The sequence below is a fragment of the Aquarana catesbeiana genome, linkage group LG01 (genome assembly GCF_042186555.1).
Source record: "Aquarana catesbeiana isolate 2022-GZ linkage group LG01, ASM4218655v1, whole genome shotgun sequence".
Lineage (NCBI taxonomy): Eukaryota > Metazoa > Chordata > Amphibia > Anura > Ranidae > Aquarana > Aquarana catesbeiana.
Window position 1 is genome coordinate 777,939,679 of NC_133324.1, and position 23,747 is coordinate 777,963,425.

The 23,747-nt window shown below is 41.5% G+C and overlaps 1 protein-coding gene across 3 annotated transcripts in view; it reads left to right on the forward strand.

The window, feature by feature from the left end:
- The first annotated feature begins 630 nt into the window (after positions 1-630).
- CEP44 (centrosomal protein 44) overlaps positions 631-23,747 on the forward strand; it is a 72,837-nt gene continuing 49,720 nt past the window's right edge. For 2 of the 3 annotated variants that reach the window (XM_073606513.1, XM_073606493.1), the window contains exons 1-4: positions 631-781; positions 1,181-1,303; positions 12,014-12,161; positions 15,968-16,114. In XM_073606513.1, coding sequence (XP_073462614.1) covers positions 1,215-1,303; positions 12,014-12,161; positions 15,968-16,114 — 384 coding nt within the window. In that variant the 5' untranslated portion in view covers positions 631-781; positions 1,181-1,214. The remainder of the gene's footprint in view (positions 782-1,180; positions 1,304-12,013; positions 12,162-15,967; positions 16,115-23,747) is intronic. The other variant, XM_073606502.1, reaches the window with a different exon arrangement.

Genomic DNA, 23,747 nt, shown 5'->3' on the forward strand with positions numbered 1-23,747 from the left:
TAAAAACAAGATTTGTTAAACGCACAAATGCTTTTTTTTTTTTTACCACTACTATTCCTTTATATTGGCTTTTGTAATTTACAAATGCAGCAATCTAGAAATCAGATGAAAGGTTTAGCACTGGGAAACACTTTTTGATAGGTAAAAAGTGCATTTTATATACAACTATATAGATCAGACCAAAATGAGGGACAAATGAGGGACAGTCCCGCAAAATCAGGGACAGTTGGGAGGTATCAGATGAACTGTCATGATCGGCTCTCGAAAGCTCTGTACTAACGATACGATTATCGTACTATCGCTTTGAAAGCGCTATTTTTCGTCCAAATTTCGGATTGTGTGTATGGGCCATTACCCTTCTATTTAATCACAAGTCAGCCCGCTGACCTCCATCATTGTCAGCCTACACCAGTCCCCACTCTGTTCTACTCTACTACAATGATCGCCACCCAGCCGCTACTGACAGATACCAAGCCTTCCGCTCAACCCAAACGTCTGCCGCCCAACCGTCAAATACCTACAGCCACGCCCCCCGAACACGCCCCGCGTCTCTTGGCCAACCAGAACTCTTTTTAAAATTGTTATCCCCGCTGCCGGCATGTGTTAGAGGACCTCTGGTTGGTTCCATGAAAATGAGCCCCGTCATTGGCAGTACAGTGCGGTGGGCGGAGTCGGTAGTAACGTTTGTGTATTGTTGGTGCACAGGCTGCGCTCTACTTCCGGATGAGTCGTTGTCCCCTGTGTGATGTAGTTTATCGGTGCAGTGCTTGTATGTGGTCAGGTGTGTGTATGGGGATATCGCTGTATGGTTTTCTAGCAGTCTTTTCCTGACTGGTATAGTGTGTGGGTGCTGTCAGAGGTTGTATGGTGTGCAGGTATTTGTAGTTCTACAGCATACCTCTCACCTGGCCTCCCTTGTGTCTCATTACAGCTGGGATTCCTATAGGTTGGTGCAGATGGTTCCATGTACTCTGCCCCCCATTATTGCCCTGAGCTCAGTATTGGGGTATGTGGTCCCTCTCAGACAAGGAGAATAAAGGTTTGGGGGGGGGGAGCGGTGATCTGGGTTCTTTTTATTTCATTTTATCACTTATCACTATATATCTGTTACTCATGGAAGGTGGTTTGCCTTGTTTTCTAATAAAAACAACTTTCAAATATATTTTTTTCTTTTCTTCAGGCTGATTAAAACCAAAGCATTTATAGTAGACATCATGGCAACAGGCGATATTAAAGGGGTCCTCCGAAAACTGGAACAGAGGCTGCGAATTATCACTTATCCCAGAGATGTGGATTATTCCAGGTAAGGACTCCAAACCACCTCAATATGTTTCACTCCCTTCATTGTTTTCAGTCCTGTGATAATTTGACTGATAGTTGCTTGGTCATACATCACTATATCCAGAACACCCCCTTTTTATTTTTTTTTGAGTCCGGTTCACATATATGCGATGCGTGATTCCAGTGCAGGTTTCAGCATCGCATGTCACCTGCTGGTGATATCTGCGAACCGCTGCGGGTGTCAATGCAAAGTTAACCACTTAAAGACCAGGCTTCTTTTTCAGACTCGGTGTTTACAAGTTAAAAACAATTTTTTTTGCTAGAAAATTACTTAGAACCACCAAACGTTATACATTTTTTTTCCTAACACCCTAGAGAATACAATGGCGGTCATTGCAATACTTTTGGTCACACCGTACTTGCGCAGCGGTCTTACAAGCGCACTTTTTTTTTGGAAAAAAATCCACTTTTTTGAATAAAAAAAATAAGACAACAGTAAAGTTAGCCCAATTTTTTTTTTATACTGTGAAAGATAATGTTACGCCAAGTAAATTGATACCCAACATGTCATGCCTCAAAATTGCGCCCACTTGTGGAATGGGGACAAACGTTTACCGTTTAAAAATCTCCATAAGCGACGTTAAAAAACTCTACAGGTTGCATGTTTTGAGTTACAGAGGAGGTCTAGGGCTAGAATTATTGCTCTCGCTCTAACGATTGTGGAGATACCTCACATGTGTGGGTTGACCACCATTTTCATATGCGGGCGCTACTCACGTATGCGTTCACTTCTGTGCGCGAGCTCGTCAGGACGGGGTGCTTTAAAAAAAAAAATTTTTCTTATTTATTTTACTTGATTTTATTTATTTTTTCACTGTTGTGTTTTTTTTTTTTTTTTTTTTAAATTGGGTCACTTTTATTCCTATTACAAGGAATGTAAACATCCCTTGTAATAGAAAAAAAGCATGACAGGTCCTCTTACATATGAGCTCTGGGATCAAAAAGTCCACAGATCTCATATTTGGACTTAAATGCAAAAAAAAAAAAAAAAAATTGTCATTTGAAAAAATTACAACAGAAAAATGTGCCTTTAAGACGTATGGGCGGAAGTGACGTTATGACGTCGCTTCTGTTCTGCTATAGTATGGAGACGGGTGGGGGCCATGTTCCCCTCACTCATCTCCATACCCAGCCACGGACAGGTTCCGATCGCCTCCGCCGCTGCTGACGGCTCCGTTAAGCGGCGGGGGAAGTGGCACCTCTCCTGCCACCGATAACGGTGATCTCGCGGCGAATCCACCACCATTATCATAAACAGAACCGCCGGCTTTAAAGATGGATACCTCGTTTGTGGCAGCAGCTGCTGCCGTTACCGAGATATCCATCTTCAAATTACTGACCTATAAATGTACAGGAGCCGGTCGGCAAGTGGTTAATGACACCCCCCAGATTGGATCGCAGTAGGAACTGCCAAATGGTACAGGAATTGGATCGCATAGGTGTGAACACCCATGCGATCTGATTCCAGTGTGAACCAAAAAAGGGGCTCTGCACCATCTTGGTGCAAATGTGATGCAAATTCAGCCATACAATCTGTATGACTGAGTTCGCATCTCACAGACATCGCATGTGATCAGCAGTGCAGTGCGAATCACACGTGATGTCTAACATTGCACCAGTGTGAACCCATCCTGAATGACAATTGTGCGGTCATGCACCACTGTACCAAAACAAATTTTTTTTTTTTTTCATTTTTTTGAGACAGCTTGCTTTTGGTGGTATTTAATCACCACTGGGATTTTTTATTTTTGCTAAACAAATTAAAAAAGACTGATTTTTTTTTTTTCTCTTAGTTTCTGTTATATCATTTTGTAAATAAGTAATTTTTATTCCTCACTGATGTGCGCTGATGAGACGGCACTGATGATAAGTGTAGATGTCCTCTGTGTGGATTGCCGCTTACCGGCTCTCCTCACCTCACATGCTGTCAGTGTGAGGAGAGGACTGCCAATAACTGGCAAATTGTGTTTACTCTGTGATCAGCTGCGATTGGACACAGTTGATCACATGGTAAAGAGCCGCTGTGATTGGCTCTTTACCCTGATCTGTGGTCAGCTGTGTCAGGACAAGTATAATCATTGGAGTAGAGCACACTAAGTTCCCAGCTAGCTAGAGGACTGACCACATTGTGCTCTCCTGCTTAGCGTGGTCAGTTTTTAATAGAAAAGAAGAGGAACTGGCAGGAACACCAGGGATTCACACAAAGGAAGCAATACAAAGAGAACAGGATATTTTCTTATACAAGTACATGGTCTGGCAGGCACATATCAGGAATATCAAGTGTTGGGGTAACAAAAGCTTTAAGAAGAGGGCCCCCAGATCCCCCCACGTGACAAGTCCTTTATTAAAAACAAACAAAAAATGTCCCCTGGCGTAGATCCATCGACGATCACGGTGAACGCCGAGCCGTTCACCGTTATTGTTTTATTTGCCACTTTTTGGTGTTTTGGTGAATGAGTAGGGGTACAATGTACCCCACACTCATTCACATAGGGGTTGGGCATGGATCTGCATGCTTGGTTAAGGGCCAGGTATGGATTGGGGGCTACGCTTTTTTTTCACAATTTTTTTTTTTTTTTTTTATTGCTGCCAATTGTTTTTTCAACTGTCGGCAGGCAATTCGTTGTCAAGGATGCAACGGCCGGCTTGCCAACCCTCCCCTTAACAGCCAGCTATTCACTGGTTGTTAAGGATGCCAGGTCCAGATTACACACTCTGCTAAACGCCGACACAAAACGATAAAATAATAATAAACCTTTTTTTTTAGCAGTTTTTAGCTTTCTAGTGTGCGTGAAGCCTTACAGTGGTATTCCTGAAACATTTTTTAAATTGGTTGCTATTATTTTCTTTGGTGTGTTGTAGCTAGTCTAATCCCACCACTCCTCTGAAGAGTGACCCATGCTCAGATCACTTTTCATGGACAATTGAATCGTGGCAAGGAGGCAGTGTGACACCTCTTCGCCGCTGTTTTAATCATTTTTGCAGAACAAATGTGCCACGGCTGCATGCATTTGCGGCGCCTCCCCATTTGCATTCGGCGGGCCTGTCGTCCACTCATCGTGGTATGCATGTTGGATAGTTTTTGCTGCGGGCACAAAACAAAGACATGTAAACACCCCCATTTGCGGCCATTACAGTTTAAGGGGGAGTACTCTAAAAACACATCTCAACCACATGTTTTTAAAGCCCATTACTGTACATTTAAACTTGGCCTTACAGAGTACTTGCTGACCAATAATTCTGTATGCAGCTAAAAATCACCAGTGTGCCATTCAATTCACACTTAGTGATTTACTGGCCTTTTTATTTGAGTGTTTTTAGACGTTTATTACAATTGTTTTACAGCTTTAGGCATTTTTGTTTAGCCAATTTAAAAAGGGGAGGAGAGGTGAAGGAGATTAGGGGTGGAGAGCTGCTGTTTGAGTAGAAAATGAGCGACAAAAGGCTCATGTCGCACATTTTCAAGCGTTCCCATTGAAGTCTATGGGCCCAATCTGCCTCCAATCTGCCAGAAAGAAGCTCATGTACTTTTTTGAGCGACTGGCGTTGTGCTCCAGGCGACAGAACGCGCAGGTTTGAACGAGGCCTTAGGGGAGTAGCTCTGTATGCAACACTACTATGTGTGTGTGTGTGTGTTTAAATTGAAAGGGGGAAAAAAGTTGTTTCTTTCCCTTGTCTTCTTTTTCAAGACTAGTTCCACATCCAGTCATTACCAAATCTTGCTACCTTCACCTCCTGTAATATCTCCAAAATATGCCCTTCTCAAAGTATTACTAAACGTTTTTTTACCTTAATGCATGGTTTGTATTAAGGTAAAAAATGTTTTCGGTGTCCCTGTGCCCCTCTTTCCCTGTGTGAAGAGTAAGATGCACTGCTGCATCTTTTCTCCCCTTTTCTTCCTCTTCACACAGCATTTGAGCATCAGGAGCCATTGGCTCTTGCTGCTGTCAATCAAATGCAGTGAAGAGAAAGTGTGTGGGGGGGGGCACAAGTCCCATTGTGTAAATCTATGGAGCGTGACTCCATAGACACACAGGTCTGGAGCGCGCAGACCACGCTTCTCCCCATAGCAAGCGACTGGCTATGGTGGTCATGAAAGGAAGAGATTGCCACCGGGGACCGCAGAATAGGAGGGTCGGGGTCACTCTGTGCAATACCACTGCACAGAGCAGAAAAAGTATAACATTTTTTTTTATTTTAATAAAAAAAATGACTTTAGTAACACTTTAACCAATGAAACCACCAAGCTATTACCGTATTTATCGGCGTATAACACGCACAGGTGTATAACACGCACATTAATTTTAAGAGGGAAGTTTCAGGGAAAAAAAAAAAAAATTTAAATAAGGAACTTTGAAGAAAAATAAGGGTCAGTGCCCATCTGCAGTCTCACCATTGCCACCAATGCAGCCCGATCAATGCCCATCTGCAGTCTCACAAGTGCCATCAATGCGACCTCATCAGTCCACATCAATGCAGCAGCCTCACCATTGACATCAGTGCAGCAGCCTCACCATTGACATCAGTGTAGCCTGATCGATGCCCATTTGCAGCCTAGAGGGGACAGGGAGGGGGGCGGGACGAGCGCCGAAAGATTATATACAGTGAGAATCTCCTATGATAGACAGAACAGTGGTCCAATGGCGGCCCAGGAGACGGGACTTCCTATTACAGAGGTTGCCAAGTAAACAGGAGATTCTCACTGTATGTAATCTGACAGCGCTCATCCTGCCCCCCTCCCTGTCCTCTCCGAGGCATCTAAAATTGAAGTATTGGCGTATAACACGCACGTGCTATTTGCACCCAATTTTTAGGGCGAAAAAGTGAGTGTTATACGCCAATAAATACAGTAATTCACTCTCTTATCTATCGCCTCGACTGCTGCAACTCCCTCCTCTTTGGCCTGCCTCTACACAGATAGCCCCCTATAGCCATCCTGAATGCTGGTGCCAGACTCATCCACTTCATCCGATCCTTATACTCCTCTATGCCAATCCCTCCACTGGCTTCCGCTCACCCAACAAATAAAATTTAAATTATTAAAGAGGAAGTAAACTTCCTTTACGGACTATTACCTATAGGTAGTGTAAATATCTCCTACCATTTAGGAGATATTTACATTACATGCAGACAGTAAAATCACTGGCGCATGCTCTCTGAAGTAACGGCCACTCGTGCCGTTCCTTCAGAACCCTGTGCATTGAACGGCGGCTCCTGCACGCATGTACGGTAGTGACGTCATCATGGCTTCGGCCAGTCACACAGCCAGAGCATGCGAACGCGGAAGCAAGACTGGTGAAGATGGGAGCCCCTGCGGCGCTGGAACAGCTTTGTTTTAAAGCAAGTTTTACATAATGTGCTAGTAAGTGATGTATACTAGCACATTATAACCTTACCTTGCAGGGGGAAAAGAAAAACATCCAGCCGGTATACAACTGCTTTAACTACATGATACAAAGCCATCCACAACTCTGCCCCAAGCTTCATCACCATATTACCCAAACTGTCCCTCCAAGGCTCTAGAGACCTCCTGCTCTCTAGCCCCCTTGTTGCCTTTTCCCACGATCTCTTCCTGGACGTCTCCAGAGTCTCTCCCATATTTTGGAACTCATAACCCAGATCTGTCCAGCTATCTCCTACTCTGTCTTTAGACGATCACCGAACACTCATCTCTTCAGGGAAGCCTATCCTGCCTCCACCTAAAAAAATGTTACTTTTCTCCATCAGCTCATCCCCACATATTTATTACTTTTTGTATCACTTCCCCCCTCCTTTTAGATTTTAAGCTCTCAATCAGGGCCCTCTTAACCCTCTTACCTTGAATTGAATTGCAAGTAATGTCTACCTTATTTTATTTCAGTAGAATAGAATATTGAATTTCAGTTTGAGATGCTTCTGAAATCATTTCAAATTCATTGACGGGTGCATTTTACTTGCAGTTGACCTGTATGTGACCCGCTACTTGTGAGTTTCTTATTCCTATATTGTATGGGAATGCAAAATCTGTCTGACCTGTACAAAAGGCCCCGGCCAATAGTCTCAAATCAGCCATCAGATGCAGACTGAGTTTATAGAAAAGAACCCTTGGAAGTATATAGGCAATATACTTTTATTTTGTGTTTTTTATTCCTTTTTATTTATTTATTTATTTATTATGTTGAAATTTATTTTGACTTATTTTTCCTTTTTAAACCAATATTTTAAAGAATCATCTTTTGGGACGGTAGAAAGTTTTAAAGCATTTGGTATAATATATTAATTTAGCCCCTAGTCATACTGGTGCGACTTGTCAAGCGATTTGGCAGTTTAAAATTGCATGACAAGTCGCACCCTATTGTCTGCATTGGAAGTGGTCAAATCGGTGCGACTCAGACTCCGTCAGAGTCGCACAGATTTTCAAAGTAGTTCCTGCTCTACTTTTTGCAAGTTCAGGTGAGACTTGTTTAGGCGTCTGCGCTTGAAGTCGCACAGATGTCTTCCAAGTAGCACCTGAAGTAGGACTACATTGGAATTGTGCTACTTGTGAAGTAGCGCAATTTCGATGTCACGATCGGTGTGACAGGGGTGTAAATGTAGTGACCTTGCTTAACCCCTTGTGATTGGGCGCTTAGTCTGCCTTAGTCTGCCTGTAAAGTCGCCCATCTGTACCGTGTATAGAACCTACTGCAGCAAAACTAACATTATACAACAGTATAAACAAATAAAAATGACATTTAAATTGCAGGAAATACAATACTTTTGCTGGCAAAAGAAAAATGTTTTTAAAAAAACGGCCCAATCCATACCAGGCCCTTTGGGTCTGGTATTGATTTATAGGGAACCCCAATGCCAAAATTAAAAAAAAAAAAAAATAAAAATGCTGGCTTCCCAGCCCGCTCCTTAGCAAGCAGCTATTCCCTATGCCCTATGCCAATAATCGCATGTCAAATAACCGGCTTTTGACAGCAACGTCCGAATCAGTGCGGTGCCGTATTTGCAGCACTGCACCGATTTCCCAAAAGTAGTTCCTGTACTAGTTTTGGCGACGTCAGGGCGATTTTGAATAGATATCTGTGCAGGAACCCGCACAGATGTCTGTCAAATCGCCCCCTAAGTTGGACTGCATTGCCGGTTTTCCTGGGCTTATTGTTATCAAACTGAGAAATGTTCCACTTTAATAAAGTGTTTACCCCTTGGCTTTCTTTGTGTTACTAAACAATCCATTTTACTATCAGGTAGTTGTGCTCCGCCTCCTTTGCTCATGTGATAGCTGTATTGATCAATCGTTTTATTGCATAATCATAAGATAGCATTAACAGGTTCAGACCAGCAATTTTTTTGTCTCTCATCTATGTGCCAATACACAAAGCATTCAAGAAAATGCTCATCTAATGCTCCTCCCTCTAAAACTTTAGAAGAATTCTCCTTTAAAATTTCAATTGGGATATTTTAAACAGCTTTTTCCTAGTTCACGGGATGTCTGGTTTCAATCCTTGTGTTTTTGATAATAGAAGTTCATCTGAAGTTTTTGTCTAAATATAGCTGAGAAGGAAAAGAAGGTTCTGTTAGTTTATCTTTGTTTATAACTGTTGTTCTGGAACAAGAGGTGGAAGTTAAACATTTTAAGCCAATGTTTGCCTTGGTAAAAATACTATCAAGTGTGCTAAAGAGCAAGTTAATGAAACCTTGATCTTTTTAAAAAGGAGGTCCAGCCCAAAAAAAAAAAGAAAAAAAAAAAAGTAAAAAGTCAGCAGCTGCAAATACTTCATCTGCCGACTTTAAAAATTGGGGCACTTACCTGTCCAGGGAGCCTGTGATGTCAGCACCCCAGCCTATCTTCAGATCGACTCCTGGGTGCTGCTGCCGCCATTCCTGGTAAGGGAACCAGTCAGTGAAGCCTTTTGGCTTCGCACCCAGCTCCCTACTGCGCATGCAATTGGCTGCAGGGGAAGGAGAAGGGGGGGCTGAACTTCCGGGAGATCGGGCCGCAGCCTGTCTCCCGGAAGTGGGCCTGTCATAAATGGGTCCTCGTTCCCCTGAAAAACTGACCTGATTGGACAGCCCCTGTGAAAGGGGCCTGAAGGTACAGATTTGCATGTCCTCTGAAATTACATTGTTTTCTATGAAGGACATTCACAATTCTACAAATGTAGCAAGACACTACAATACATGTCATGAAGCAGACACACGATTGGACTTTCCGACAACAAAACCGTGGATTTTTGGTCGAAGGTTGTTGGCTCAAACTTGTCTTGCATAAACACAGTCACAAAAAATGTTGGCCAACAATTCCAAACGTGAGAACGTGGTGACCTACAAGACGTACGACAAGCCGAGAAAAAGAAAGTTCAGTAGCCAGTGCGGCTCCTCCTGCTTGATTCCGAGCATGCATGAACTTTTGTGCGCAGACTTGTGTACACACGATCGGACTTAGCTCACATCGAACATTTCCTGTCGTAAAATCTGACCGTGTGTACACAGCATATTGCTTGGGGGGGGAGACCTGTTTAGGTTGCTGTGCAGGAGGGAGGTTTTTTGGATCTTTCATTTACAAACGAGGATTCTGGATGGTTTAAACTTTGAATGGGATGTTTCCCACTGCCATCAGTGATTCTACACCTCCCTCTTGTTTATGCATCTATTTTTTTTTTCTTTTGTCATATGTGTTTGTTGTGTGCTGGTGGGGAGGAGCTATATGTGAGCCACAGATTTTAGTTTTTTATTATGTTTGAAATAATTGTAATTGTAATAATATGGCATCTAACATATATGCATAGATGTCCTGATTGGAGTCTGCTCAGTTCTAATGTTATATGATAACTTTATCTATTATAACAACAACATTTCCTTTTTTGTATGTTGGATGGTATTTTTTGGTAATTGGTTTTCAATCCATATATGGAAGGTACAGATGTTTCCCTATAAATAATGGTAGCTGTGGAAAACTTTTCAAGGAAAAAAAAATGAAAAAAAATAAATAAAAATACTTATAATTTATTTTTATTCTGCAATATTGGTAAAAAGCTAATGTAATATATACTTGTGTCAATTGATGGGGATTTTGTACGATGAGACGATAATTGTTTGTCTTGTCTCTCCACAGATTACAGGTAATAGCTCTGTATTTTTGATTTAATATCTGTTTTGATTTTCTGAATTATGTTTTTATGTCTCTCCTTTGTTTATATATTACATCTGATTTTTATTTACACAGGTTACTTATGTACAAAGATCTATATCTTTAGATATTTAATTTAATATATATATATATATATATATATATATATATATATATATATATATATTATATGTATCTTGCACATAGTTATGTTGTTAACACTATATACTGTTGAAAGTGTATACTATGTGTGCTTTGGTTTGTCTGTTGGACTGCAGAGGGGGTCATCATTTTGATTATTCCTTACCTGCGGTTTCACAGATTTAAACCTGAGTGGAACCCGTGACCAATTTAGCAATGATTAAGCACAGGTGTGTGAAATGCGTTTGCTGAAGCCACAGATGTGTGTGCAAGATGTGTCACCGATTTTTAAGCTGCATTAACACCTGAGCGTTTCAAAGTCGCACGTTTTTGCCGCGATTTTGTTCAGGTCACCAATGTAAGAGGCAGAAAAACGCCTGTAATCACCGTTTTGTGTTAAAAAAAAGTCCCTGACCCTTTCCAAATATATAGCGGCTGAAAAAAGCATAGAACGTGTCCCATAGGAAACCATGTAAATGAACTGTAGTGCGTTTCTGCAAAAAGCACCAAAAAACACATAGATGTGAACCAGGTCTAAGACTTTTATTAACATAATGGGGTAAAAAAAAAATAAAATTAGCCCTTTATAGTACAGAAAAGCAGATAATCACTACTGTAAGGGGTTAATTTTTTTTTACTGTAAAACTGTGAAAGTAATATTTACAGTAGCGATTATTTGCTCTTTTTGTACTATAAAGAGCTCATTTTAGTTTTTTTTTTAACCTTATTATGTTAGTGGCCGATTAGTTGATTAATTTCATAATCGATTAGTTCTTTCAGCCCTACACTGTACACATTGGAAACTAGCGCAGACTTTTTTTCATTCCTTGTTTTGGAAATCAAAAACACAAACCAGAAGGGTTTTTTTCTCCTGCCTCTAAACGCTGAGCTTAAATATCCCTCTAATCATCCTAATGTGCATGAACACATAGGATGACATTAAGCTGCTTCTACAGGCAGAACACAAAACTCCTATAGAAGCAGCGTTCTTTAAGCCAGTGTTCATGGGCCCTAAACGTGAAATTAAAGCAGAACTCTGGTCAAACAGCTCATTACACAACTGAAATAATCTCTTGCATCATAAAAGTGCAAACATCAATGCTGCTTGCACTGTGTTGCTGAATAAATAATGGCTTCCACTACTTTCAAGATATGAAGTAGCTGCTCATATGACATAACACCTTGTTGCCTTATTTTAAAGATACAATTATATGACACTGTCATTATGGGGTTAATTTTATGCTGTTAGGTCATTCAAAATCGTGCATGGTATTCATTCTATAATGTGTCCACTGGGGGTTTCCCCTTCTACCAGCTCATTGAAATTAGTCATTGCAAATAGTTATTACCATTTTCTGATAGACAATTGAAAGTAATTTCCTGGGCATCACCTATTTCTTTTTCTTTTTTATATTTGTTAATGCGTGCATAAAGTTTGGTGAAGGGAGATCCATCTGCAACGCTGCCCATTATCAGCTACACATTTACTAGTTATTCAACACACATCGCAGAAATTCTGGTGTCCTTAGATGTTGAACTTTCTGCAAAGAGTGACTTGAGGTTTATTGACGCTGTTTACAAGGTAAAGTATATTGCTATACTTTGTATTAACAATAATAAAAATGATTCTTTTAGTACAGAAATACTCCATCAATAATCCATCTCTCGATAGAACAGGGCCTTGGGGGCAACTCAGCACAGTTTGGTGTATATTGCTAGAGAGGGTGCGTCTGATCAGCACAGGGTCAATCAGCATTGTCCAGACAGAGGATCAGGGGTCCTGCAGCCTCATAGGACAATCAGAGTAAAATGAAAACTCCTACAAGCTTTATCCAGACAATAATAGAAGTCATAAGACTGCTATATACTGCTGATGATTAAAGGTATTTAGCAGTTTATATTTACTAAAATAATTACATTTCCATGTCCTGTGTACTGTGGGAGACCAGATATAGTGAATGCAGGGTCCTGGATTTAGTAACACTTTAAGACTGCAGAAAAGGCTGTATTACTCATACTCGCATGATACCTAGCCTCGGCCGGTCTGGCAGTGTCCTCCTCTCCCTGAAGCTCTGGTCTGTCGGTGGAGCCTTGGTATAGTTGCGGGGCTAAACGTGTGACTGCAGCTAGTAGTAGCTTACAGAGCAGGCTGGGGGGGACCGATCACATAGATTGAGGGAGGCGGCTGGAGCAGGGATTTGAGTAAGTAATTCAACCTCTTCTGAAACCCCCTAGACCCAATGCAAGGGTATTTGTAACTTTAAATCATGGGATATTCATTAAGACTTTCTTTCTAACTTTTAGCATCCCCTGCACATCACCTGAATTTAAAGTGGTCTTTAAGGTCTTTTTTTTTTTTTTTTTTCTTTTTTGTTTAAAAATAACAAACATGTTATACTTACCTGCTCTATGCAGTGGTTTTGCACAGAGCAGCCCCAATCCTCCTCTTCTCTAGTCCCCCGCCGATGCTCCTGGCCCCTGCCTCCTGCCGAGTGCCACCATATCAAGGAGCTTGCTATGGGGGAACCAGAACCGAGCCACTGCTCTGTGTGTCCATTCAGACACAGAGCCATGGCTCGGCCCTGCCCCCTCTTTCTCCTCATTGGCTCACTGATTTTGATTGACAGCGGGAGCCAATGGCTCCTGCTGTGTCTCAGCCAATCAGTGGGGAGATTTCGGGACAGCCGAGTCTCTCGTGCAACATCGCTGGATCGGGATGGGACTCGGCTAAGTATTAGGGGGGCTGCTGCACACAGAAGGTTTTATTATGCATAGAATGAAATTAGAACCACTTTAAACGTCTAGTAGTGGGTCTGTAAAAAATTTGCTAAGAAAGAGAGGAGACCATGAATGAGGGAACTGTCCTTATATGTACTGTTTAGAGTGGATTAGCACTTGGGCACAGAGAGCTGGTAAGGTGATAGGGTACTTCAAAGAAAGCAGGTAGAATTCAAACATAAAATGGGAAGCAGAATCGCACAAAGAGAACTGCAGACTCAGAAAATGTGGCCTCAATTTTTAGCCTTAATTGGCTAAAGATGGCCATAGAGGGATTGAAATATTGACACATTTTGATCCATGTATAGCTATCTCCGTTCAACAGAAGTCAGTTATTAGATGGATATCTGTTGAACAGGAAAACGTTTCTCCCGCTGTCAGAATGCAATGTCTCACCGGGGAGGATTCCTGCATCCACCTTGATTGTGTGGATAGGGGAATCGGCTTTTTTTCATAAGCCTACTGCCATCAGCTTCATCTTTGGCCTCCTTAAGAAACTTAGAGCATATTGATAAAGGACACATAACAAGATTCAGTCTGCAAACTAAAGGCTTCTGTATGACAGTCTAAAAAAAGTTCCAAATACCGTATTTATCGGCGTATAACACGCACCCCAAGTTTAGGAGGGAATTTTAAGGAAAAAAAACTTTTAGGAGGGAAGTTTAAGGGAAAAAAACTTACATTTAAATGCCCATCAGTGCAGCCATGTCAGTGCAGCCATGTCAGTGCAGCCTTGTCAGTGCAGCCTTCCCCAGTGTCCAGTGCAGCCTTGCCCCAGTGCAGCCTTCCTCAGTGTCCATTGCAGCCTTGCCCCAGTGCAGCCATGTCAGTGCAGCCTTCCTCAGTGTCCATTGCAGCCTTATCCCAGTGCAGCCTTGCCCCAGTGCAGCCTTGCAGCTCGCAGTTTGAAAATGGGGCCGCTCCCCTGCGATCCCCTGCGATCCTGAGCTTCAAAATCGCCGACCGCGATTTGAAAATGGCGCCGAAATACACAGAGCCGGTCCTTGGCTCTTCTCGGCGGCTCTCGTTCCCTTTCGGCGCCATTCGTAGTCCCGCCCGGGATGGGCGTGACTGTGAGCGGAGCTATCCGAACCTAGCCGAGTACACTTGGCTAGGTTCGGGCGGCGCTCGAGTGAAGCCGAAAGTGGCCGAGAAGAGCCAAGGACCGGCTCTGTGTATTTCGCCGCCGGCGGTGCCATTTTCAAATCGCGGTCGGCGATTTTGAAGCTCAGGATCGCAGGGGATCGGCGTATAACACGCACCCGCGATTTTCCCCTGATTTTAGGGGGAAAAAAGTGCGTGTTATATGCCGATAAATACGGTACCTTTGCTATTAATGCACAAGCCTCATAATTTAAGCAAAAAAACTTCCTTTGCTTTCCCCGACTAAGCCAATTCTTCGTTCATTTGTGTTTCACACACAACCCCCAACCCCCCCCCCCCCCTTTCAGACACTGCAGCTGACAGTGAGAAAGTTTCAGTAATGGGGGCAGTGCTGTCAGTCCAGAAATAGATATACAGTATATAAAAAAAGGTGTACTGCGCTAGATGATCAAACTATGCGAACAGCAGCGACAAAACCATGAGATATCATCATAGTGAATAAAAAAAAAAAATGCAAAAAGCCGCGCTTATTTAAAATGAACCACAAAAACCTTATCTATGTAGTAATTCAGTGATAGTGGATATTGAAAGGTGATGTATATGAATAAAAATTGGGTAATAATATTATTAATAAAGTATATAAATGTCTCTAATAGAGACCAGGTGCAATCTTGAATACACACAAAAGTTCTAAAGTGTAGAAAAGAGTTCCAGAAAAATGGAATATTCCAAAGCTTATTCACCGCCACCATGGGGATAAAAATGATCCGTGTGATGATCACTCTGTAGGTGGATACTCTTACCAGAAGATGTGGACCCCCTGTAATAGCGAGGTCATAAATGCTTGCAGACATAGCCCTCTGCAGGGTCAGATGGTTGGCCTTGTCTCCAGAGCTCACTGGCAGTCACGGGCAAGCATCAGGGAAATCCAGCTAGTACCCAAATCTCATCTGGAAATCTCAATGGATCAGATGTCTCGGAGCGTATGGAAAATAGGAGGCGCCAATAGTGTGTGTAATCGTTTAAAAGGTTTCTTTATTGTTAAAAACAAAAATCGGTAATCACACAGCATAATTATTCATGTGGATAAAAGAAAGTCTGCCGGCAAAACAAAATGCATATCACCCTCACCCGCACTTCCGGGGTCACGTGGAGCGAGATGATGTCAGCGCGTATTCAAGATTGCACCTTTTCTCTATTAGAGACATTTATATACTTTTATTATTTAGTATCATTACCCAATTTATATTCGTATACATCACCTTTCAATATCCACTATTAATCACTGAATTACTACATAGAAATAGATATAGCCAGGTGCTGATTGGCAAGCTACAGCTCTGTGAATCAGCAGTGACCATGTTGCTGACCACAGCACCTGCAATACTGTATCTTCTATAATTAAATGCTGTCTCCTTTATGGGAGGTCATAGTTCTACTTTGATGTTTGTTCTGTCGTCTGTATTATGATGTGTAAAAATATATTTGACCAATTCTTTCCTGCAGGTTCTCAGAGATGTGTTCCAATACAAGCCCATACTCACAAAGCAGCAATTTCTGCAATGTGCTTTCTCTGAACGGAAGATACAAACTGTCTGTGACATTATTGATTGTGTGGTGAAAAAACATAAGGAAATCACAAATCAGACCAAGGTACCACATTTATCCTCATGTGCACTGTTTTACTAAGGTAGAACTATAGGCAAAACATTTTTTTTTTTTTTTTTTTTTTTTTTCCATTTTGGATAGAGCAAGGGAGATTTATAACCCCTGTTGGCCACCTGGGGAGATTTCCCTTCACTTCCTGTCCCATACCCAAAACAGGAAGTGAGAGGAAATCCCAGCAAATTAACCACTTAAAGCAGTGTTTCACTGTCTCCACACAATTTTTTTTTTTTTTTTCTAAGACTGACAATGTTTAATGTATTTTAATCTTGAACTTAATTGTTCCGTTTCTACAGCGTACTGCTCTGTTTTCTGGAGTAAAAATAACTTATAAATGTTCCTGTTGTCGGGTTTCATCTTGCCTGTGGGCATGTGAAGCCCACAGGCATGCTCTTCCGGGATACGGTGCTGCTGATCGAACAGCATGCACCGCCCGTTCTAGCCCCGATCTCGCGCATGCGCAGGAAATGTCAGGACGTCAGTCCTGTTTAAATCTCATGAGATTTCACGGCGGCTCTCCGCAATGTCTCCTGGGATGAATGACAATAGATACCAGGAGACAGTGCGCCGAAGAAAGGATATGACGCAAATACCCGCAAAGTCCACAGCCGCAGGGACAGAACAAAGGGAAAGACGGATTACGTAAGGTAGGAAAAAAAAAAGGTCCATATGGCACTCGGTGTTGCCTTTAGAAGCCACCGAGATGATGTTTAAAAAATGGGTGAAGATCCGCTTTAAGGACTAGCCTCGTTTTGGATTTTAGGTGTTTACATGTTTAAAACAGTTTTTTTTGCTAGAAAATTACTTAGAACCCCCAAACATTATATATCGTTTTTTTTCTAACACCCTAGAGAATAAAATGGCAGTCAATGCAATACTTTTTTTTGCACCAGATTTGCGCAGCGGTCTTATAAGTGCACTTTTTTTGGAAAAAAAATCACTTTTTTGAATAAAAAAATAAGACAACAGTAAAGTTAGCCCAATTTTTTTTTTATATTGTGAAATATAATGTTACGCCAAGTAAATTGATACCCAACATGTCACGCTTCAAAATTGCGCCCGCTCGTGGAATGGCGTCAAACTTTTGCCCTCAAAAATCTCCATAGGCAACGTTTAAAAAATTCTACAGGTTGCAAGTTTAGTGTTTATAGAGGAGGTCTAGGGCTAGAATTATTGCTCTCGCTCTACCAGTCGCGGCGATACCTCACATGTGTGGTTTGACCACCATTTTCATATGCGGGCGCTACTCACGTATGCGTTCGCTTCTGCGTGCGAGCTCGTTGGGACGGGGGGTTTTTAAAAATTTTTTTTTTTTTTTTAATTATTTATTTTACATGATTTTATTTATTTTTACACTGTTTAAAAAAAATAAATAAATTGTGTCACTTTTATCCCTATTACAAAGAATGTAAACATTCCTTGTAATAGAAAAAAGCATGACAGGACCTCTTGAATATGAGATCTGGGGACAAAAAGACCTCAGATCTCATATTTACACTAAAATGCAATAAAAAAAAAAAAAAAAAAAAGTAATTTAAAAAAATGACATTGAAAAAAATGTGCCTTTAAGAGGCGTGGGCGGAAGTGACATCACTTCCGCCCAGCAGTGCCATGGAGAAGAGTGGGCGCCATCTTAGCCTCATTCGTCTCCAGGCACAGAAGGGAGACGGACGCGATCGCCTCCGCCGCTACCGACAGCTCCGGTAAGCGGCGGAGGGCCCCTCTCCCGCCACCGATAAAAGTGATCATGCGGCGAATCCGACGCGGGGACCACTTTTAATTTTTTTTTATCTGAAAGCCGTCCGCCGCACGAAAACGGGGATACCGGGGTTATGGCAGCTAGCTGCTGCCATAACAACGTTATCCGCCGCCAAAGTTTGGACATACATCTGGATGCGGTGGTCGGCAAGTAGTTATGGTAATTTCTTGGAAACCCCCAGGTCACCAGAACTAGTGTCCCCCATTGGAAGATGTCCCCTCGTTATTACTTTTCTGGGGACAACCCAACATGTGATATTTTCTCTTACTTTCACTTTCAATGCTAATTTTAAACAGAACAAATAGAGAGGGTGAATATCCCTACCGAGGACACACAGTAATGAAAACTGACAAGTTTTCAAATCCCTCTCCACTGTGTCCAAAACTAAATAAAACTTTTGCCTTTACTTATACTTTAACTTTTATCTCCCTAAAAAGAAAGCAAGGCTTATGTTAGCAAGCAGAAATAATCAAAAGTGTGGTAATTCATAATGTAAAGCGTAGTTTACACAAACACTCAAAGCTGCAATTTATGGGAGGGTATTACAAGCCAGCAACGGGTCCTATATGTAATGTTACTGGAATTAAACTAGAACTAGCCGAGGGTGCGCTCCCCTACACACCAAAGGCCACTTAAAGAGGAAGTAAACCCTGATGGGTTTTACTTCCTCTTTTTCCCCTGCAAAGTAAAAGCATAGTGGGCTAGTGTGCATCGCACACTAGCCCATTATGTGGCACTTGCCTGCAAATGAAGCCCGCGCTGTCCCTGCTGGTGGCAGCATCCCTCTTCGCCCCTCTTCCTTCCAGGGCCACAGGGTCTGCCTCTGTGACTGGCCGGAGCCGCGTGATGTCACTCGTGCGCATGCGCGCACGGGAGCCGTCAGTCAGGGCACTCGCGAGTGAAGAAACGGCACGGAGGGCCGTTTGTTCACAGCGCATGCGCCGATGACATCATCGGTGCAGTGTACAGCAAATATCTCCTAAACGGCACAGGTTTAGGAGATATTTCCACTACCTATAGGTAAGCCTTATTCTAGGCTTACCTATAGGTAAAAGTCACAATCAGAGGTTTACAACCACTTTAACTACACGTAGGAGGAAATAAAACCCTCATATTGTCTATATGTATATAGCAAGAGAAGTTTCACCATTTAAACTTGGTAGTTGTTAATATTACCACATAGAGATAGAACGTTAAATCATATATAATGGCATTGACCTCATCTTATAGGTATACTTGTTATGGTCATTTACATACCTTTTTATGCTTTACAATGAAGATTACGTTTTAGCTAAGTGGTCTTTGGTGCATAGGGAAGCGCACCCTTGTCTAGTTCTAGTTTATTTTGCAACAATTAGGTGTTCTCCATATCACATGCTTTTGTATATTTGTTACTGGAATTATCATCACTATATGCCTCAGTAGATCTTGTACACAGCTTGTGTATCACAAGCTGTGATACTTGCCAAAGGGGGCAGTACAAGATATTAACTCTGCAGGGTGCCCAAACTTTTGCAGACACCATTTTTTTTGTTTTCTGTAATTTTGAAAGTGTAAATGATGGAAATGAAATCTAACTTTTTTTGACATATAAGAATGTCTAATCTGTAATTTGATGCCATTTGGAGATTTTTCCATCTTTCCTTGGTTTCGTTATGCACATTAATACACATTTTTACCTGGGGTGCCCAAACTTTCGATCCCCACTGTATCCTGCCTGCTCTGCGTAAAAAAACAAAACAAAAAAAAAAAAAAAACAAAGATCTTTTTTACTTAACTTTTTTTCAGGCCGGTCACATGATCTTGCAGCCATGGATGGCTCCTGGAGTACTCAACGATAGCTGGTGGCTCTGGTAGTGGGAGGTGTTTACTTAACATATTACACCCTAAATACGAGTGTAACCTGTAGCATGCGGTCGACTGTGAACCGGGACTAAAGCCCAACTCCAGCAAAATGGTTTTGATTTTTTTAAAGTAACTGAGTAGGTTTGAATTTGCCATGTACTGTTGCTTAAATGGCAAAAATAGTGCTGCTTTTGACAATGTTTTGGTGTCTATTCACTTTGTGGCAAACTCAGGGTTAAAGAACCTGCACCAAATTGAAATGATCTGGGCAGGAGCAATACTCCTGTCTACCAATAACCTGACATCTTTTTTTTTTTTTCTTCTTGTTTTATCTTTGCTCCGTCTGCCATGTTTTAAGATTCTTCCTTTTTGGAAGATAATCTGATTTTCATTTCTTTTGGTATTTGCGCAAATGTATGCTTCATTTCTGATCTCCAACGCTGACACTTCTGGGCGAAAACCTTTGAAAATGTCTTAATTATGAGTTGGCTGAGATTCTTTGTCCAGTTGATCTGGAGTCCATTAGAAGCTGATGAAACAGTTTGTGGCCTAGGAAATGTGATTTTGTTTTAAGAAGGACATGTGTTCACAATTTTCCCATTAACCTTGCCTTATTATAGGGAATGTATTCTACAGTGCATGACTTCCAAAGTGAAATAATGGCCATGGCACAAGTATCTGTAGTTATTTGTTTTTCTTTTTAGGTGGTTTAAATAGTAAACACAGCGTTTGGTTTGACTATACATTCTTCGCCTAATCTCTTTTGTCATACTTTGGCCTGCAAATTGCTGTAGAGGGCGGGAGATTATTTATCTAATTTTTATCCTGTCTAGAGTTCTCCTAGTCTTCATCTAGTGCTTTTCTAACACTATTAATCTACTGTTTATCTAAAACCTGAATATGATGTATCCGCTTCCAGCATGACTAATTCTATCACACAATTTCCAAACAAGTGATGTCAAGTTAGCATGTGTAGCCCCTTCAAGTTCTTTCTCAAAGGCACAATGATCACCATAGTTTTAGTTTACTAAAGCATAATGCAAGCTGTATTCTCATTACCAAGCATTATTTATACAATCAATAAACGTGTTTTAAATATTGAACAATGCCTAATATCCATCCTATATTTCTTTATGTAATCTATTGTCTTTTAGGCTCGGTTCATATGTATACGAATTGGAAGCGCATCCGATTCGCATGACATGTGAACCAAACCAGCTTTCTATGGAGCCAATTCACATATTCAATATCATGCGTTCAGCGGCAGCGCGAGTTTGTGAATTCCAGGCTCATTGCCTTTTACGGGAACGCTTCTGAATGGCACGTCATCAGTTTTGATCAGGAATTGAAAAAAAAAGAAAAACGGACCCTTCGGGTCTGATATCGATGTTAAGGGTAACCCCATGCCAATAAAAAAAGAAAAAAAAATGGTGTGGGGTCCCCCCCCCTAAATCCATACCAGACCTATCAGTCTGGTATGGATCTGGGGGGGACCCCACGCCAAAAAAAATAAAAATGAAGTTCGGTCCCCCCCAAATCCATACCAGACCCTTATCCGAGCATGCAGTCTGACAGGCCAAGAGGGGGGGGGGTAGCGAGTGCAGGGCTTATCGGAATCTGGAGGCCCCCAGGTCCCATCTGCCCCCTTTATGTGAATAAGTATGGAGTACATTTTACCCTCACTCATTCACCAAAAAAAAAAGTGTCAAAAATAAATAAAAACACACAGTTTTTGACAAGTTCTGTAATAAAAAATGTCCCCAAGTGTACATCCAGCATCCATCACGATGAACACTGCCGCCGTGTCCCGAAAACAAAAAAGAGCTGGAGCTGTCTCTAGCTGTCGCTGTCTGACAGCTCTGCCGTCTGAAGTTCCTAAATAAGGCCTAATTGGGAGGTGTCTAACCGGTTGTCCCACAGCGCTGGCCTATAAAAAGCACAGTGCAGACACCTCCCAATTAGGCCTATTGAAGGAGCAGTGGCTCCGAGCGCGTAGCCTTTTCTAAACCTCTCCACAAGCCCTCCTCCCCTGGATACCGATTCCAAAAGTGGACGGACAACCTGTGACGTCACGCGCGCTCCATGCCGGCCCCAGCCTCTTCCTGATGGCCACAGAAGGAGCTCCTGGCTGGTAATCCATCCTCTGCAGCCCAGCATCCCTGCAGCGTCACCACCACAGGACCAGAGGGAATACTGAGGACCGCATACTAATACAGATGAGCTTTTTTTATATGTTTTTATCCTGTAAGTGTTATTTTACCTGGTGTCATTAAATATCAATTGTTAATACTACACTCAGGTGGCGCTTCCTTCTCTACCCCTCTGATGCACTGCAATCGCAAGGGGGTGGAGCTACCCAGTAACATTGTCGGGTGGCCATGCCCCTTAGTTATTTAAAAACTGTCAGATGACGGGGCTGTCAGAAGGCAGGAGCCAGCGATGGATACAAAGGTGTGTTTTTTTTTTTTTTTTTTTTTTTTTTTTTTTTTTTTTTGCTTCGGATCGATTCGCCATTCATCGTTATTGATGCTGAATCGTTATTGACGGGGGACTTCCTTTCTTTAAAAAAAAATAAAAATTGTCAAAAACTGTCCTGTTTTTATTTATTTTTGATACATTTTTTGGTGAATGAGTACAATGTACCCCATACTCCATTCACATAGGGGGGCTGGGATCGAGGGGGTGCTCAACCCCCCCCACCCTTCGACCCCTTAAACCCTTAATAAACACTGTGGCCATTGTAGCAAAAATGAAATGAATTGTGTTATGTCTCCTTTATTTAGTTATCCTTGAGTCTTTTTGTGCTGTCCCATGAGCTAGTGTGCGATGCATACTAGCTCATTATGCCTTTTTGTCTTGCAGGGTTTTTTTTTTTTTTTTTTTCCGAGGTTTACAACCCCTTTAACATGTTGACATCTTGACAGCCACATATTATCAGAACTTCCCTTTCTTAAAAAAGAAAACACTGTTTATGGGGGCCCAGGCAAATGATGTATTGTTGATGCCTGAAATACATACTTTTTCCTTTTGCTTTTTAGCAGCTGTTCATTTTCTAACAACATCTAGCTGTTTCTTTATACTTTTTATAAAGCTGCTTTCTGTAATTTGGATAGACACAATGAAGAGTATCTGTACTAAAGACTATTGGTGGGTGGAAGGCTAGAACCCCCTTGCCATTTTTTTTTTTTGGCTATCCAGATCTGTTAGAAATTTCCTTATGTTTTTCAGACAGGGAGTGGGGAAAATTCTGCAACAGGGAAACTGACAACAATAAAAAGCTGACAGACATTTTAAAAAAGCATTTTTACTTCTGTCTGCATTAGAGAGATTTCTTCTCACTTCCTTTCCTGGGAGCAGTGTTAATTTTGGCATCGATTTTGATTTAGTTTTAGTTCTAGTCTTTTGACTAAAATGCCATTTTAGTTTTAGTCCTATTTTAGTCATCTGCAATTGTTTTAGTTGTATTTTGACTAAATTCTCCATTACATTTTAGTCTAATAAAATAATTTTAGTCAACTAAAATCAAATGTGTTTAGTTAAATTGTAATGCATTATTTAACCACTTGTCACCCAGGCCAATTCTGACATTTCTCTCCTACATGTAAAAATCATAATTTTTTTGCTAGAAAATTACATAGAACCCCCAAACATTATTATTTTTTTTTTAGCAAAGACCCTAGAGAATACCATGGCGGTTGTTGCAACTTTTTATCTCTCACAGTATTTGCGCAGCAATTTTTCAGTCGCGTTTTTTCTGGGCAAAAAAACAGTTTTGTGCTTTAAAAAACAAAACGGTAAAGTTAGCCCAATGTTTTTGCATATTGTGAAAGATGAAGTTAGGCAGAGGGAATGGATACCTAACATGTCACGCTTCAAAATTGCACACGCTCGTGGAATGGCGCCAAATTTCGGTGCTTAAAAATCCCCATAGGCGACGCTTGAAATTTTTTTACTGGTTACATGTTTTGAGTTACAGAGGAGGTCAAGATTATTGCTCTCGCTCCAACGTTCATGTCG